At 45.0% G+C, this 18,059-nt stretch overlaps 2 protein-coding genes across 8 annotated transcripts in view; one reads left to right on the forward strand and one right to left on the reverse strand.

Moving 5' to 3' along the window:
* Positions 1-4,644, reverse strand: part of MAEA (macrophage erythroblast attacher) — a 46,273-nt gene extending 41,629 nt beyond the window's left edge. Inside the window, exon 1 of one of the 5 annotated variants that reach the window (XM_021395836.1) lies at positions 4,559-4,644. Coding sequence is in view for 2 of the 5 variants with exons in the window: in XM_021395833.1 (XP_021251508.1) it covers positions 3,486-3,554 (69 nt within the window). In the remaining 3 variants the exon portion in view is untranslated. The other 4 variants (XM_021395834.1, XM_021395839.1, XM_021395833.1 and 1 more) reach the window with 4 other exon arrangements.
* CTBP1 (C-terminal binding protein 1) overlaps positions 4,319-18,059 on the forward strand; it is a 225,622-nt gene continuing 211,881 nt past the window's right edge. For 2 of the 3 annotated variants that reach the window (XM_021395829.1, XM_021395830.1), the window contains exon 1: positions 4,319-4,422. The gene's annotated coding sequence lies outside the window, so the exon portion shown is untranslated. The remainder of the gene's footprint in view (positions 4,423-18,059) is intronic. The other variant, XM_021395828.1, reaches the window with a different exon arrangement.

Raw genomic sequence — 18,059 nt, forward strand, 5'->3', positions numbered from 1 at the left:
AGGGTGGACAAGCTGGCTGTGCAACAGCAAGAGGCTTTTGCAGCAAAGAAAGCCAGCAGCACCCTGGGTTTTGTTAAGAAGAGCACGGCCAGCAGGGCAAGGAAGGTGATCCTTCCCTTCTACATGAATCATGCTCATCTAGAGTGCTGTAACCAGTTCTGGGCCTCCACTACAGGAGGGACACCGCAGCGAGCACATCAAAAGGCCACAGATTACCAACAGGTTGGAGCATCTCACACATGAAGAGAAGCTGAGACAGCAAAGACTGCTTAGCCTTGAGAAGAAAAGGCTCCAGGCAAATCAAATCCACGTGCATTAACACCTGACGGAGAGAAGAAAGAAGATGGAGCCAGACTACTCCCCATTGATAAGAGGAGAGATAGAGACAATAGGCACAAAATGGAATACAGAACAACCTCATGTAAGCAATTTTATTAAAATTCATAACAGCAGTCAAGCATTAGAACAGATTTGCCCACAGAGGCTCAAGGCTCCATCTTGGAGCTTTTCAAGACCAGGCAGGACATGCCCTGAGCAACCTGCTCTAAATGCCTCCACTTTGAGCACAGCTGGTTGGAGCGATGCTGTGAATTCAGGACAGAAACAACATATGCTTCCCAGTCCTGTTCTGTTATCTGTTCCCCTATTAAATGATCAGGTAGACATGGTATTTCCTTGAGAAATTAACATATTATTAAATCTGCTGCCAGTATTCCCCCAACACAGCTGCCAACAAAAGGAACCAATCAGCAGCATCAAGATGATGCTCAAGTATTCTGTGCTTCCACAGCTCTCATTTGATCTCATATGATCAGCTGTTTTTTAAAGCAGCTAGCCTAAAAAAAAAAAAAAGAAAGAAAGCACAGCTAACCTTAAATTGTTGCCAGTAAACAGCCCAGACAAGAACATTCTCACAGATGACCACCCCCTTCTTTAGGGCATAAGACTCTACAGTTTTGGGGTCTTATTCCATTTCGCTTGCTAGTTCAGTTTAACGATAACTCTAATTTCTAAGGATATAGATGAATTATCGAGCTTCTTGTCATCACTTGTTTATTAGCGTTTCAGCAAAGAACCGCAATAACAATGTTCACATTCATCTGTTTTTAAATTGCCAGCCTTCGTGTTATATCCTCCAGATCAAGCCAGCAAAATTCTCTATCAGCAGGCTTCCCTCCCCCCTTAAGACTCCACAGCACTTTGAAGGAAGAATAGCTGGCAGCCTTCTTGTCCTTGACAAGGAGGAGGCACGCTGAGGAAATACTCAAGCATTATTTTGTATGCTTAAATAACTTCTCTAGGTTCATCCGAAGAAGTCAATTTACTCCTCCTGAGCTGAACTGCTGAAGAACAGCTGAAGCATTTCCACTTCTGCAGCAGCCACAATCCAGCAGTGGCAAAGGGATATTCTTCTGCAGTTTTAAGCACTCTTTCACATGAAAGGCACAGTGTAGAACATACAGTAAATGCAGAGCTATTACACAACCACTATCTAGTGATGTCGGCATGAGGAAGCTAGAGGAAGGAAACAGGAAGGATATAAATACAAGTCTACAATCTTTTATATTTTCCTTACATCAGGGAAAAAATCACCAGTATCAAAAACTCCAGGACAAACATCCCAGCCGTAAAGCTGGTGATCATAATTAAAAGCACAAATGACTACGTATCATTTCACAAAACTGGAAATCAAATCCTCACAGAGGCTCAGTCCAGTGGAAACTTTTAGGCACCTGCCTCCTAGTAAACAAAGTGGAATTTGCTATCAGTGTATTTCAGCAAACTTGAGCCTTCTGCGATCATTTCTCCCTGTTGCTTTTTCACCTTCACCACTACAGGGTTTTGATACGTGACTCACGGTTAAGAGCACGTACAGAGAAGCTTTGAGCAGACACTACTATGGCAGGTCTTTTAAGGAAAAAATGCTACTAAAGATTAGAGAAACAACTCAGCAGTTGAATGGATGCTGGGAAGAATCAATAAGCACCAGCCTCCCTAGGAAATTTAAAGGGCATCTCACTCCCCTACTATTTAGCTTCCCAACATTGCAAACAACATTCCATTCTTGAATGTATATTTTTGTTCAGATTTTTCAGGGAAAAAGCACGCTTTGGGAAATGTAAGAATTAGTCCAAAACATTCCCCGGCTTTTAAATGGCTGGCACCTTGACAATTCATCTTAAGTCACAACCAAGAAAACAAGAACTCGCTGATCCTCACTGCCAGTAATTTTTCAGGAATGTAACAAGCAGAGCTGCGATAACAACTGCAGTACGTCTGAAACGCAGTTGTAAAATGATCTTCTTAACTTTAAGGGCCTTCACATTGCTGTGGCTGTGGAAAGTGCTAGAGTGCTCTCTAAACGCATTTTAGAATTCAAGACTGATGGTGTCAGGGAAATGATGGAAAGATGCCTTTGCACGTAAAAAAAAAAAAAAGGAATCAAGATTTTGTCCTCCTGCTTCTTAGAACTAAATTAAAAGCCAGGAGGGTGGGGAATGAGGACATGCACAGGGAGAACATGGCCAGAAAGCCTGCAAAACAAACACCACTCAAGGCACACAGTACAGACTGTGTGAAAGTGCATCATGATCTCAGCATAACAAAGTTTAGCTGCAAACCACCTCCTATACACGAAAAGCCGCTGATGCACTGTCCTGGGAGATGCCCAAATCAGCGTTCTGCACCACAGCTCCTTCTCCCAGCTCCCTCCCACAGCCATTGCTATTAATGTGGTACACCTCCTGCATGCACCACCAGCCTCCAAACAAAGGTTTCCACTGATTCCTGAGACCATCACCCTTCCAGCTCAACCATTCCTGAGGCTATGAGCTCAAGGCTCAGCCCTGAGTCCTGCAGTCCCTTCAGCACACCGATGGCCAGATGGGAAGCCACCATCCTTCAGACCCGCACAGCGCCTTCAGGAACACTCCATGCTCCCAGCAGAGCTTCGCCTAACCATAATTACTCTGCACATACATCCCGACAGGCCTTTTCTTTTTTTCAGTACATTCGCTCCTTTTTGTGTGGTTTACAACCTCAAGGAGCCGGGGAACCGCGTTCGCCCAGCCTCCTCCCTCCCCTCAGCACCCCTCGCACCTCCCATCACCCCACAGCCCCCAGCAGCGCTCAGCCCGGCCTGCCCCCCCTCAACCCCCCCCAGCTCTGCCTCCTCCCCACCCCACAGCGCTCGGGGCCTGCCCCTTCCCCTCAGCTCGCAGAGCAGCGCTGTATTCCAGGCACGTCCCTCGCCCCGCAGCGAGAGGAGGAGGAGGAGGAGAGGAGAAGCCGTGGCGGCTCCAGCCGGGGGACGGGCGGGGGGCGGCCGCGGGGAGCCCCACACATACGGCGCGGCCGCCGCGGTACTCCGCGAGGCGGAATGGGGCCGGGGGAGCCCCCCCTACGGCAGAGCCCTCCGCTCCCCTCAGCGCTCTCCCAGCGGGGCGCGGGCGGCTCTGCCCCTCTCTTGCGTGCCGGGCACCCACCTTGAGAGTGGGGTACTCCTGCACCTTCAAAGTCATTGAGAGCTGAGCAGCTGATTCCTGCACCGCCATCTTGGATCGGGCACCAGCCTCCCTCCTCCTCCTCCCCCGCCGCCCTCCCCAGCGCGGAGCGGAGGCAGCTACCTACAGCGCGCGCGGCATGCCGGGCAATAAAGGCCTTCCTCCGCCCCATCACTCATGGAGACGGCGCGAACCAACGCCGCTCGCTCCTGCCCACCCACACCGCTCCCCCCCCGCCGCCGCACCGTGGTACGCTCTGCGGAACGGCGGTGGCGGAAGAGCAATAGCGGGGCGAGAGGCGCCGACCAATGAAGGCGGTCCTTTCGCATGGCCCGTTTATGCGCTTTGATACCGCCTTAGAGTTTGAGAAGCCGCGTTTGATTGGATGGTGCTGTGGAAAAGGGCGGGGCGCGCCTAGGAACGCGGACAAATCAAATGTCCGAGTTACGCATTACGGCACAGGGATAGGCGGGACATTTAGAGGTGATGGACATTGAACCACCCAGTCAAGATAGAAGAGGCGTTCTCACCGCCCAATCAAGATCTCTAGCAGAGATAAGTAGGCGGGACGTAAAAGTAAATTTTGCCGGTGACTTGAAACGGCCGTTTTAACACTCTCTGGAGGTGTCCGGGGAGTCGAGGGGAGGGACGAGGGGCGGAGCCCGGCAGGGGCGGGTGTTGACAGACAGGAGTCCGGCCCAACTGTATCCCGTCGCTCTGCTGACGGACAGGCGGCTGAGCGAATGGGCGGCGCTGCCAGGGAAAGCGGGCGGGGCGGCGTTCCCGCAGTGTGGCTCTGTGCATATTGGCCGGGAGGGAAGGGAGGGGGCCGCCCTTAGTAAGTTCCGCGGGGAGGAGAGAGCGAGTGAGAGGCAGTGAGGCGGAGGCGGCGGGAAGAGGTTTAAATAGCGGAGACAGCGTGAGTCCCCTTCCCCTCAGTTCCCTCATTCCGGCCCGGCCCAGGCTCCCTTTCCCCAGCCCCTCGCTGAACGGGGCGGCCCGGAGCGTCTCCCTTATGGCTGAGGGGAGGCCCCGAGCCCGGCGCCGAGTTTTACCGGTGAGGGGTGGGAGCGGCTGCCTCAGTTGTCTCCTTTCCCCGGGGCAGGGCTGGGAGAGGGCGGCTCCGGCCGTTGGCTCCGCCGCGGCCGTTGGAACCCCCGGGAGCCGCCTCCTCAGCCCGGGCTGCGCCGGGACTTTGCGCCGGGTTTGGGCTTCGGGTGGTCCCTCCCGAGGGGGTTCCCCTCAGCGCTCCTCACAAGGCTGTACGGCTCACCCTGGGGCTCCGCTGAGTGCCGAGAGCGGTCCCGCCGAGAAGCGGCGGTTACACGAGCGCACGGAGCGTGCTGGGATGGTGCCGTGCCACAGGGCCCCGTCCTGCGCGCGTCTGAAGGCGCTGCTGGAATAGCGGTGTTCTGCTTGGGGGTACGCGGGGAACGGCTGGAGGCTCCCGCACAGCGCTGCCCCTCCTCGGTGTCCCCGGCGCAGCTTGGATCCAGGGGAAGGTGCTCGGTGGGACGCTGCAGCCCTGGGGTCTGCCGCCGATGTAATGCTGGCAGCTGGCGGATGGCAGCCGGTGCGGGAAGACGTTGTCGTGTTTCTGCCCGCTTTCTTAAGCTCTGTTGTGATTTCCAGTCCGCAGGAAAACAGGGGCTGCTCTGAAAGTAATGCCTCCTATTTTATGATGCTGGCCCACGACATCAGAGGTGGATGTCGATGAAATGGCAGTAGAGGTTGAACCTTCCCACCAGTATCCCCTTACAGTTTGTTACCGTGTGGCAGATGGCAGCAGAGGGGCACTCTGACAAAATGGCGTCGGACATGGAAGTGTGGGTGAGGTAAAGGTGTGAATTCCTCCGTGGGGAAAAAATGGCACCCATTGACGTTCATCAGCGCTCACTGAATGTTTATAGAGACCAAGCAGTGGATGTTGAGCACTCACCTGCCTCTCTGTGCTGCATTTCAGCACTGGCAACAGTGAAGGTGGTTCTGCTGGTGCAGATTTTTGAGCGTGGTACAGTCTCTTGTTCATACCCGGCAGAAATGGATAGCTAATAGTGGTGACTGTATTGAAAAACAGTGTTTTGTAGCTGAAAATTTGTGCTATCAAATAGTATTATTGTTCTCTTTGTATCTGTCATAATTTCCGTTGAAATAAGTAGGAGGCATTACTTTTGGAGTGGCCTATGCTTATCTAGGAAAGGAAGTTAAATTTCTTGGTTTGAAGGAGTGAGCTGCTTTTAACAAATGTTTGTTGTTTAGAATATTTGGTAGTGTTCTTCATTTCCAGTGAACATGGGCCCAGTTGTATCTACTTCACACATAGGCTAGTGGTAATGAAAAGGAAATGTGTGAAGTTGTGTTGCTGTTTGTTAGATTCTCTTCAGGTTTTGACTGCAAATTATGTGCTCGTGTTCACTCTCAGCTCCCCTGATGCTGACCGTAATCAGCAAATGTATTGCCTGAACATAACGTGCCAAGCCCACACCAGGTGCAAAGTCTTTGTTTAAAAGGTTTATTAGTAAATCCATTTGTAGTAGTTACACCTGGGATTAACGCTCATGTCCAGGCATGATCTTGGGGCCAGATTCTGTGGGAGGGTTGGTGTAAGCATGGTTCTGACTCCAGGAAGGCTCTGTGCAGGGAATGAGCTTGTCAAGTGGAGGACTGAGAACTTAGCTCGGTTGTTGCTGAATTAACAAACATAATGCTGTGGCATTCTTCCTGTTGATCCAGTCTGCTTTAAATATTCTGTAAGCTAATATTTACAAGGAAATCTGCTGTTTAATATTCTATATCACTGATGTTCCTGAACAGCTTGAACTGGGTGCCCTTTAACTCTTCAAATCCCTGTGTGATATGTACAGGCACTGAAGAAGTGAGTCTTCCCATGTAATTCGCCAAGTTGTGTATATATGTGTCCAAAAATCTTATTCACACAGATTTTTCATATGTAATGTCCTTAGTGGTCCCTTTTGTTAATGCAGTGGTTAATGTAACACAAATGTTCTATGGATAAAGGCTGTGTGCTCAGGCTGTACCTGTCTTTAAGCTTGAGAATTACCGGTGATGGTTTGTCAGGCATTAGTACCAAAGTTAAAGGGCTTGCTTAATGGAACAGATGGCCAAGTAACCATCATGTCAGAGAAAACAGCATGTATTCCGTGTATTCTTAGTTTAACACAAGAGGGAGCATGTCTAATCTTTAACCTTTAAATATTGCAACTTCGAAGAGGAAGCTTTAATTGTTGAGTGTCAACTAATTTATGTTCTAGGCTCCATGTGCAAATATTGATACAACCTATTCATATTTCTGGCATGTTTTCAACTTTAGGTTGCAGCTGTTGATTTATAATACAAATGCTGGCCTGGTAAATGCGGAGATGAGAGCTAAGCTAATGATCTTTTGAACTTGTTAAAATCTGTAGTTTCCTGCTGAATTTAACAAAATATTTATGGTTCTTTCTATTCGTGAGTATGGTTATTCATATACAGAGGTTGTACTTTGTTCTTTAATATTAGGTTAATAAATGTCTTCTGCTTAACCTACCATACAAAGTTATCAAGCCCAGGTTTAATTCAATTAAGTTCAGTTTAATTGCCAGTATGGCTTTGCTTTTACAGGTCTTGTAAATTCTACTACTCTGTTCTTAAATAGGAAACACAAATTTGGATCTATTAAGATGGTTTACACACTGCATCTTGTTTATTTTTCTTTGTCCCCTAGTGGTGTAAATGGAATAGAAATTAGTTTCCATTTTGTCTTTCTTGGCATTGTCCAGCTGAATCATAATCTGTTAATGCTTGCTCTCTTTTAGCATCTTATTAGTGTATTAGCAATTAGTTAAAATTAAGCAGAGCGTACAGAATCCTCCAACCTTGTTTGAAGATATCTTAAAGGCGTTTCCAATTGTTTTCCACTTTGCTCCCAGTTAATGATGAGATGAAGATGTGTACTGTTAAGCACTTAATGCAAATTTTGTATCTTTCAAAAGCATAAACACCCTGTTTTTTTTGTGGTTTTTTTTGGTGGGTTTGTTTTTTTTTTTTTTGGTAGAGAAAAGAGAGAAAAGTAGAAACCTTGTTGCTCTTCAGATTTCTTTGGGTTGACAGCCTCTATACCAAGGTGGCAGAGGGGAATGTGTATCTCAGTCTTTTCTCTCTTTAGTACTCAAAGCTGCTGTAGGGATTGGGTGTAAGGATTGATTAGGTAGGAGCGAGTGCTGCCACACAGGCAAGGAGGAGCTGTCTTTCCTCTGTGCAGATGGGCAGTTATGGTGCTGTCCGTGTCATAATGTGGAAGCGAAAGCCTCCGCTATGTTCTTCTGGTGAGTTAAGATGTGTATGAGATGGTGAGGACCTCATCTTTCACGTTAATTTTCTTCTGAATAATGGAAGTTTAAAATTATTTTTGGTGTCTACTGCATGCGTAACAAGGTGTTAATATAGAAGTAGCTTGCCTTCAAAATATGCACAGCAGCTCATTTGTGTTAGTAGGACAGAAATGCAAGGCGACTGATGCTGTTGTCAGATACCTTTAGATATTCAGGAGTTGTTATGATTTTTGGGAGATCTGTGACGTATTGGGAAATAAGCTCTTGGAGTATTCTGAGAGCACCTTACTGGGAAAATTGTTGCTTTGCTGAGTTATTCACAGCAAAAAAGTGTTTGTAAGGGGATGCTCCACGTAGATGGATACCGTTTCATTTCATGTAATAGATATGAAACAGAACTGCAGAGTCACAAATTCACAGAGAGCAGAGAGACTTCTTTCAATGAACAAGCGTTGATCTGCTGAGTTTTGTGAGGATAAATGAGCTCTTCTCTACCAGTCAGAAGGGGCAAAAATGTGTACTTGGGTTTCTTGCCCAACAGTCTTTGGCTGTTTTGCATTTTTACATTAAATTCTCAGTTTTACCCTAAAAGAAACTACTGATGTGCAGATCAAACACTATTTTAGCGTGATTGTGAGGACACTTGGCTTATCAGAGGAAGATGCAGGTGCGCTCAGCAAGCAGCTGAGGTTCCAACATTGCCTGTCTGGATGGGAGCTGAACCTGCAGCAGAGGCCGTGGGCAGGGCAGCCCAGCAGCACGAGCAGGCCGTGAGAATTTGCAGGGATGGAGGAATTATTCCGTGCTTACACAAAGCAAATTTCAGGTGTCAAGGGATTTGTGGATTTACTTTGATTTAAATATATATATATATGGGGGGGAGGGGAGGGGGGCAAAATACACGAAGTAGATAAAACTCTTGTGAAATATCATTTTAGAAAGAGCCCTATTTACATTAAAAAAAACAACAACATTTGGGATGTGCTGCTCTGATAAAAGTGCTCAGCCTGCTGCGCTCCTGTAACTTTCTGAGTGATGTGAATGGATGGGGTAAGGTGCACAGGGGAGGGGGCTCACCTTCGAGCCCCTGTTTTAACTGTGGGCACTTTCTTACTGCTCTGAGTCGCAGCCCCTGAAAAGTGGGGGGGCTGAGGAAGAAAGTGCTGACACAGCCCTAACTACGGAGCAGTGCCCTTCGTGCTGCTGCAGTGATTGTCCAGGCAGCGTTGTCTGCTTTCCTGTCATTGTGCCTTGCGTTCCTTTAATTCAGGGCATTTTTTAACTTTGTGAAAGTTTGCCATTATTTAAAGCCCGGAGCGGGTGGGAAGAGCAGAGCGGCGAGGCTGGAGGAGCGGGGACTTGTTCATCTCAGCCTGATCTTGTCAGTAACAGCCGAGCAGAGGGAGAGGGAGAGCAACTCCGGCTGGGGCAGCGCTCCAAAGGTTTGTCTGTTGTTTTTCTGCCGAAATTCCGCCTCGGTAGCGAAGCGTTCGGTATGCGGAGCGTTGCTCGCGATCCGCGGGTTCCGTAGTTGCGAATATGTGTGCGTTTCGGGTGCTGTTTGCCAGAGAGAAGCTTTGCCTGCGTGTGTGTGTCGGGGAGAGCGAGTGTGTGTTACGGTCGGGAAACGCTGAAGAAGAAGAAACCCTGTTGGTTCTCCATGCAAATGACCGCTTTGGTTGTAACAAAAGCCTTGATGTTGGGCTTGGAAAAATGATCTGACAGTGTAACAACCCCAGGCCACTTTCGCCATGTTTTTGTTTATTCATGTTTCATTCCGTTTGCCGTCGCTATCGCCCAGATGTTCCCGATTTCCCCGTTTTTACACCGTTGTGCCTTTTTGGAGTTAGCAAGGAAATGTGTGCAAGAATGTTAACAAAACGGCGAGGTGTTGCAGATGTTTATACTTTAGTTCTTGCGCTCGCCGATCCTGGCAGAGGGATACTGTGCATATGAAGGAACGTAAGAAGCATCTGCTTTAACTGCCGAGCTTGTAATTTCCAAATGTGCCCATTGTAACTTGAATATTCGCATAAACAGATGAAGTGAGCACGTTCCCGGTGCGGTGGGGCCAGTCCAGAGCTCGTTTGTTTCCTAGGCAGGGAAAAAAAAAAAAAAAGGCAGCGAGTAAGAACGAGGAAAGGAATATCTGTGACACAACATGTATGCTCCTAGATAAACTCCTGCCATCTCGGAGTGCCTTTAAATATTTGAACAGCTTCTGTTAAGTCAAATAAAATTGGTTACCATGAGAGACAAAAAGTGTAATGGAATAGTTGGGCACACAGATGAAAACCTGAATGTAAAATTGCTTCAGAATCATTCCAAGAATTGAATTAGGCTGAAAATCTTTTTAATAACAGTCATAGTAACACGTTTAAACGTTGGAGCTTCTGAGATCCTGGAAAACAACACAGTACAGAAACAGCAGAGGTGGATGGCATGTTCTCTTGCGGTTGCATAAATTGAAATGTTAATTGTCTACTAATGATATCAGAATCAATCTGTTTTTAGGATTTTATGCTTGTTGAACGTATCAAGGCATACACAAATAAAAATCTTCAATCTTAAAGGACAATGTTTCCATGTCCGGAGCCAGTGGTTAAATCAGATGTGGTAACTATGGTGAGAGGTAAAGTTACTTAGCTTCTCACAGACCATGCATATGTGGATTTCTTTTCATATAATAGAGATTAAGGAGAAAAGGATTAGAGAATCTACAGAGAAATTTTGAGCAGGAGACCTGTAGCCTTGCTCTGGGAATTAGCACAGAGGAGGCTTTTAGAACAGAGGCAGGATGGAAGTAAACACTCCCATAATATATATTGATGATAATTCTAGAAAGGAATCTTTCTGCTTGGGAATATCAACAGCAGCTCGCACAGGAATGAAATCAATCCTCTCCACATGAAAATAATCCTCCTACTCCAAGAAAAACAAATAATCAAAACCCAGCACAGATCTTCACCAAGCGGCAGCATAAAATCAGGTGAAGTCTGCTATTCTGAATTAACTCATTTCAGGCTATTGCAGAATAAAGCAATATTGATTATTTGGATTGCATAGCGTTCCTATTTCTCAGCATGCATATGATATCTACTTAGGGTTTCTTTGAAAGACTTCAAAAATGGTGGTCATATGAAGTGCGCAAACTGAATCAGATTTCAGTATTTTAGCCAGTAAATATTGGGGGATTTTGAATTGTAGCCAGAGAGACTTTGACCTTGTTGCTGGTTTTCCTTGAGTTGAGAGGGTGCAGCATTACCCTGGGCTTTTCAGGGAGGAATTTGAGATTATGCTGATCAGCTCAGGAGGCTGTGGGTAGGATCGCCGTGCCTGCATATAAGTTGTGTGTTCTGGGAATTTCTTGGGTTGCAAATTGACAGCTTTTTGGGAATACATAGGAAACAGAAAGGGGAGAGGTCAGGCTTCATTTCCAGTAGGGAAGGACCATTTCTCACAGTACATGCCCTGCTACAGTGTGGAGACATGTTGGGGATAAGAGGTGTTCAGCTTCCTAGTCATAGAGGTTAAAACTTTCCAGGTGTTAGACCTTATATTATAGAAGCATCTTCAATAAAACACACTAAAGTTTTGAGTTTCCCCTCCCTGCTAATATAGTGGTTGGAAAGAAAGCCCGCGGAAGTCTGCAGGAGAACTAGGAATTCAGCGTTGTCCATACACTCGATGTCAAAACTCTGACGAGGTTTGCGCATTTGCTAGGAAACTCTTTTAGCCCTTTGTGGGTCATAATCCCACGCTTTGCTCTTTCAGCTGTTGTCAGTGTGTTATCAGATACCTGTTCAGGAGAGCCTATTCACTACTACAGTGCTACACTGTGTGTTAAGCAATGTGAATGGGATGCTCATTTCTGGGCTTCAGGCAAACTGGTAAGTAATAGGCCCAACTGCAGTGTAATTCACATTGGTTACAGGTCTTTTTCACAACAGAGACGACAAAATTTTATTAATTTTCCTTTTTAAATTGTCATTCCTTGAAAAATATTAAAACACACAAAATTATATTATGCCCTAAGAGGGAGACATAGAGAAAGATTCCTTATTGTTGTAGCAGGGGACAATACTTAGCTTTTTTCTTTTGTTGGAGTTGACATTAGAATGGAATAAGTACATTGCTATTGTATTAGTGATCATTATTTCTGATGAAATTTTATATTGAAGCAAAAAGCTTCCATACACTAGAACAAAACTCAGATTTAGCTGCTGATGCATGATAATTAATTTAATTGTTCAACGTATTCTTGAATTGTTTTATCATTCTTCTTTATGAAGCCGCACTGTGTGTAATTGCTATATATATGCCTGGAAGTCACGTACAGGACACTGTGCAGCGTGATGGCTAAGACACTGGAAGCATCTTCCTTGCTTTGCTATTGGATCGAGTCAAATCCACTCACCTTTGTTTCTTCATCTTTCAGTATGATAATTCCTTCTAAAGTACTGCAGTATCTTTTGATGAAATTTTGAGACAAGCAATATTTTTTTAGAGGGGCACACGCAACCAGTGGATGGTGTTTACTCATGTAATGCTTTTAATATTTGCAATAGAAGTCATTGATCACTGAAATAAATAAATCACTAGTTATTTCATAATGAAGCGTTTCCAGGAAGAATCCCGGCGATAGTGCTGATGAGGTATTTCCAGAATATGGCTATTTCTGAAACTGTCTAAGTAGCTGGTTATCAGGTGGCTGGTTCATACCTGGATATTGAGTATTGACAGAATATCAATCTCGTAATGTTCAGGACAAGAGATGGGTCTTAACTGACTTGCTCCACTGTTCTGCTGAAATGTAGCCAGAAGTGTAGTTTTAGCATCATCTTAGGATGTTGGGGGGGGGGGAGGGGAGAAGGGGCTGTTTCCCCAGTGAGACTGCTTATGTTAGCAGTGGAGAGCAAGCTTCTGGCCTTCTCGGTTATATTTGGAAATTGCAAAGACAAGAAATGCAAGATTGAGAATTTCACCGCAAACAGCTATGTTTGTGCTCAAACAGATGAAGAGTTTCAGTGAAGTCACTGGATCTACAGAAGTTGAGTAAAGATTTGCAGGATTAAATTTGACAATATTTATTGTGTTCTGCTTGTATGCGCAATGGAAATGTGCATGGGTATTCTTCAGTGCAGTGCAAAGGCGGAGCTGTTCCAAGACCTTTGAGAGATGATTCTCACTCCATTTTCACTTCATGTAAAGCTATGTAAATAGGTGAAGTGTAGGGTATATGGAATAGCTTAGTGCTGAAAGAGTGTGAAGCAAAGTTTAGAGAGAATTAAAGTGAACTGTCAGCCTGTACAGGTTATTCATCACAGTTCACGGTATGGTGATTTGCCAAGGGCTGATAAATTTTATCAATAAAACCCTTGCCTTAGAGGGGCAGGTAAATATTAAATTGAAGAAATTGTAGTTGGAAATACAAATTGCAGCTTAAGATTCCACTGTTTCCTTCACGTGTTTCTCCTCTTGAATTGTCTATTAGTATCTTGACCTGCTACGGTCAGTATTTGGTTACTGAAGGCAGTCACCTGCTGCATTCTGTTCTTGGGTGTAGGTGAAAAATCCCCAAACACTTTAAAATACACTCTTCTTGTTCAAAGAGTAAGATTTCATTCTAAAAAAACTTCAGAATCTTAAAAATAAAACATTTCCAACGATTTTCCATTTGTCAGGAATATTTTTTCTTCATCTGGAGAACAAGCCAATATGGATTAGTTTGTGAAATTTGTTTATACAATGATATTTTCTCTCTACACAGTGCCTGGAATATGTCTTAGAATATAAATGATAGGATAAATAAAAGTTTTTGTATCCAATCAGCTTCTGTTTATGTTTCTCAGTAAGAAGTGTGGCTAAGGAGAAGGGATTTCTAGCTTTGAGAAACTGTGTGGCTTATCTGGAAGATTAGGATGTTTCTTAGTTTAGTAAATCTTAGAACCACAACTGTTGATGGTTTCCCTTTCAAAACTATAAAGATTAGGTGTGTTTTCTGTAGAAATCATTATAGCTGTTGCTTTGTTGTTAATGCATTTCTCTACCTTTCTAACCATGCTTGGGGTGAGGAAGGGTAACCAGTGAGGTTGTGAACTGGTAATGCCTGCAGAGGTTGGAATAACCTCCCTGTATTTTGCAGGGAAATAATGACAGTTTTAAAGCTTTTGTGTGCCCCTTTTTCTTAAATCTGTCCTAATCTGTTGTCTTTTCCCTGTTTTGTTTCCTGATACTCCTCCAAGAGAAATATAGCATGACATTTTCTTGCATCTTCTCTTAAACTGCCAAACGTATGGGTGTATGGATGCAATCTCTCTCTCTCTCTCTCTTTTTTTTTTTTGTTCATGCTACTGTATGACAGAAAAGCAGAGGAAGAAGTCAGTAATAAATTAATAGATTATCCCAAGTACTTTTAAGCATATTATCCTTTTTTTTTCCTTTTTTTTAAACATCCTCTCTCCTTTCACCCTCCATTGCTGCTGTGAGGGAGTGATATCAGTGTCACAGCCATTCTGGCTTTTCAGCGTAAGTGATGTGAATTTGATCTAATGCAGTTAGTATATCATTCTTCAGGCCCTCTGGTAGGAATAGATAGGAAAAACAAAAGCCATAATATCCTCCAGTGTGAGCTGAGAGAAGGTGACCAGTGGAATTTTGACAGAGAAGCAGTCAGATCGATCTGTTATACTTGAGCTGTTGCGTATTGGCTGATGTGTTCACCCGAAATCTTGGCACAGGAATTAAAGAAAAGATCCTGTGTCAAAGTACCTGGGAAAGATGTTCTTGAGAAACTGCCATTTCCCATTCTGCTCAATAGCTGTGGGACAGGAAATTGGCTCTGCAGATTCTTACCCCCTGGGAAGTCAGGTTGAGGGAAGTCAAGATTGTGGTAGAGTCATTGCTCTATAAAAGTTAAGCAGATGAAATCCTCTCATCTATTTAAGATAAACTGTATTACTTTGAGCCCTAAATTGTTAGGCTGGTGAAGATGTCAGAAACAAGATGACAAATTCATTCCTGTAGGAGCAATTCAAAATCTAACTTTACTGATCCTGACATCACTGTATCAAAACAAACTCTCTTATATTTTGATTGTAGGTCAAAGTTTCTGGACCTTATTGATACTTATTTTGAAGAGACTTAATTAAATGTGGGTCTCACTGCTTTAAACTCCAGCATCTCTGCTCATCCATGAAAGAGAGGGACTGTGGAACTGCTTAAAAAAAAAAGTGCAGAAAAGATTGCCTGCTCCCATTGAGGACACACCCATCCTGCAGAGGATAGGAAGTTAGTGGTGTAAAGAAGGATAGTTCAAGTTTCTATTTAGCATTGTACAGTGAAATTAATAGACACTAAATTAAGAGTTATTTAAGAGACAGATATTTAAATCAATCTTTCGTGTCATTCTAAGTTTTGATTGCTTGCATTTGATTTTCAGCTAGTTATATTCTGATTTTCAGTACATTTTTCTTCATTCATCTTTTCTATTTTTCAGTTCTATTGTGATTTGATAGTGTTTTGTCTTTAGTAGTGTATTCTAAATGTATCATTTTTTTCTGTTATCTGGAGCCTGCGGTGATAGCTTTGCCTGCTAGTCACATGCTTCCCAGAAATGCCAGTAAGATTTTCTGTTCCTTTGGATGCATTTTCAGTGAGGGCAATGCCTGAATAAGGTAAAGAAAGGTACAGCAGTTTAATCTTGAGATGATAAATTATAGATTATGATTGTCTAGATTCATCTTGAGATAAACGTGGAGTCTGTTAGCAAGCTAAAGATATAAGCTGGAGTTTTCTGTGTGAAGAGGTATATAAGATGATATAAATGCTAAGCTGACCTTTCTAGAACATCAGCAGCACCTTCTGATGAAAACTGACTAGTCTTGAAAGTTCCTCAGTGTGTTTGTTCGCTTCTTTCTCATTAAAATACTTGTTGTCAGTGTTTTCTGTTCCAGTGTTTTGACTTTGCAAGCATTTTTCCATCTTCATAATAATGGTGAACAAGATTATTTGAGTATTGATAGTTGGTGATCCTCAAATTGTTGGGATAAGTCAAATCTTTTCTAGTGTTTAAAAAGTATTTATGAAATATTCTGACTCTTGAAAGTTGAGGTCGAAGTGTGCAGAGCACCAAACCATGTGAACAGCTTGTCTGATATCATATTCAGGAGGCCACTTCTCTGTATATGCCAACCATTTCCGTAATGTTGTTTGCTCTGGTTCTGACAGTATCTCAGGATCTTCATAATAAAACATCAGTGTTTGAGAAGAAGTGACCTGGGCATGAAACAATGGCTTGTTTCATATCTCATGCCAATTTCTCTCAACCATTCCTTGAAGTTTGAGTGCTGCTCCTTTCATGATAAGCTTGAGCTCAACTTGGCCGCTGGAGTAAAAGGGAACAAGAAACTCTTTTTACAAATATATTAATAGTAAGAGGAGGACAAAGGAGAATTTCCATTCTTTACTGGATGCGGCTGGGAATGTGACCATTGAGGACAAGGAAGAGGCTGAGGTTCTCAATGCCTTCTTTATGTCTGTCTTTAAAAGTCAGACCAGTTATCCTCAGAGTAATCTGCTCTCTGACCTAGAAGTTTCGGATGGGGAGCAGAATAAACCCCCCCATGGTTCAGGAGGAAACGGTCAGAGACCTACTACTCCACCTGGACTGCCACAAGTCCATGGGGCCAGATGAGATCCACCCAAGAGTACTGAGGGAGCTGGCGGAGGAGATAGCCAAGCCGCTTTCCATCATCTATCGGTGTTTCTGGTCAACTGGAGAGGTCCCAGAAGACTGGAGACTTGCCAATGTGACTCCCATCTACAAGAAGGGTCGTAAGGAGGATCTGGGGAACTACAGGCCTGTCAGCCTGACCTCAGTGCCAGGGAAGGTCATGGAGCAGATTGTCCTGAGGGAGATCACACCGCATGTGCGGGACAACCAGGCAATCAGGCCTAGCCAGCACGGGTTTGTGAAGGGCAGGTCCTGCTTGACCAACCTGATCTCCTATGATCTAGTGACCTGCCTAGTGGATGAGGGAAAGGCTGTTGATGTGGTCTACCTAGACTTCAGCAAAGCCTTTGACACTGTCTCCCAAAGTATTCTCCTGGAGAAGCTGGCAGCCCATGGCTTGGACAGGTACACCCTTTGCTGGGTAAGGAGCTGGCTGGAGGGCTGAGCCCAGAGAGTGGTGGTGAATGGAGTTAAATCCAGCTGGCGACCGGTCACAAGTGGTGTTCCCCAGGGGTCGGTGCTGGGGCCTGTCCTCTTCAATATCTTTATTGATGACCTGGATGAGGGCACTGAGAGCATCCTCAGTAAGTTTGCAGATGACACCAAGCTGGCAGGAAGTGTCGATCTGCCTGGGGGAAGCAAGGCCCTACAGAGGGATCTGGACAGGCTGGATGGGATGAAGTTCTATGAGACCAACTGCCAGGTCCTGCACTTTGGTAGGAACAACCCTAGGCAACGCTACAGGCTTGGGACAGAGTGGCTGGAAGACTGTATATTGGAAATGGACCTTGGGGTATTGATTGATGCTTGGCTGAACATGAGCCAGTAGTGTGCCCAGGTGGCTAAGAAGGCCAATGGCATCCTAGCTTATATCAGAAATAGCGTTGCCAGCAGGAGTAGGGAAGTCATTGTCCCTCTGTACTCAGCTCTGGTGGGACGGCACCTCAAGCACTGTGTCCAGTTTTGGGCCCCTCACTACATGAAAGATTGAGGCCTTGGAGCATGTCCAGAGAAGAGCAGCAAAGCTGGTGAGGGGTGTGGAGCACAGGCCTTATGAGGAGCGGCTGAGAGAGCTGGGATTGTTCAGTCTGGAGAAGAGGAGGCTCAGGGGAGACCTTGTCGCTCTCTATAACTACCTGAAGGGAGGTTGTAGTGAGCTGGGGGTTGGCCTCTTCTCTCTTATAACTAGTGATAGGACAAGGGGGAATGGCCTCAAGTTGTTCCAGGGGAGATTCAGGCTGGAGTTTAGGAAATTCTGCTTTTCTGAGAGAGTGGTCAGGTGCTGGAATGGGCTGCCCAGGGAGGTGGTGGAGTCACCATCCCTGGAGGTGTTCAAGGAATGTTTAGACATTGTGTTGAGGGACATGGTCTAGTGAGGACTATTGGTGGTAGGTGGATGGTTGGACTGGATGATCTTGGAGGTCTTTTCCAACCTTGGTGATTCTATGATTATCTGGTTTTATAGAAATTAAGGTTTTGTTTTTGTCTGAA

This window comes from Numida meleagris, chromosome 4 (genome assembly GCF_002078875.1).
Source record: "Numida meleagris isolate 19003 breed g44 Domestic line chromosome 4, NumMel1.0, whole genome shotgun sequence".
Classification (NCBI taxonomy): Eukaryota; Metazoa; Chordata; class Aves; order Galliformes; family Numididae; genus Numida; species Numida meleagris.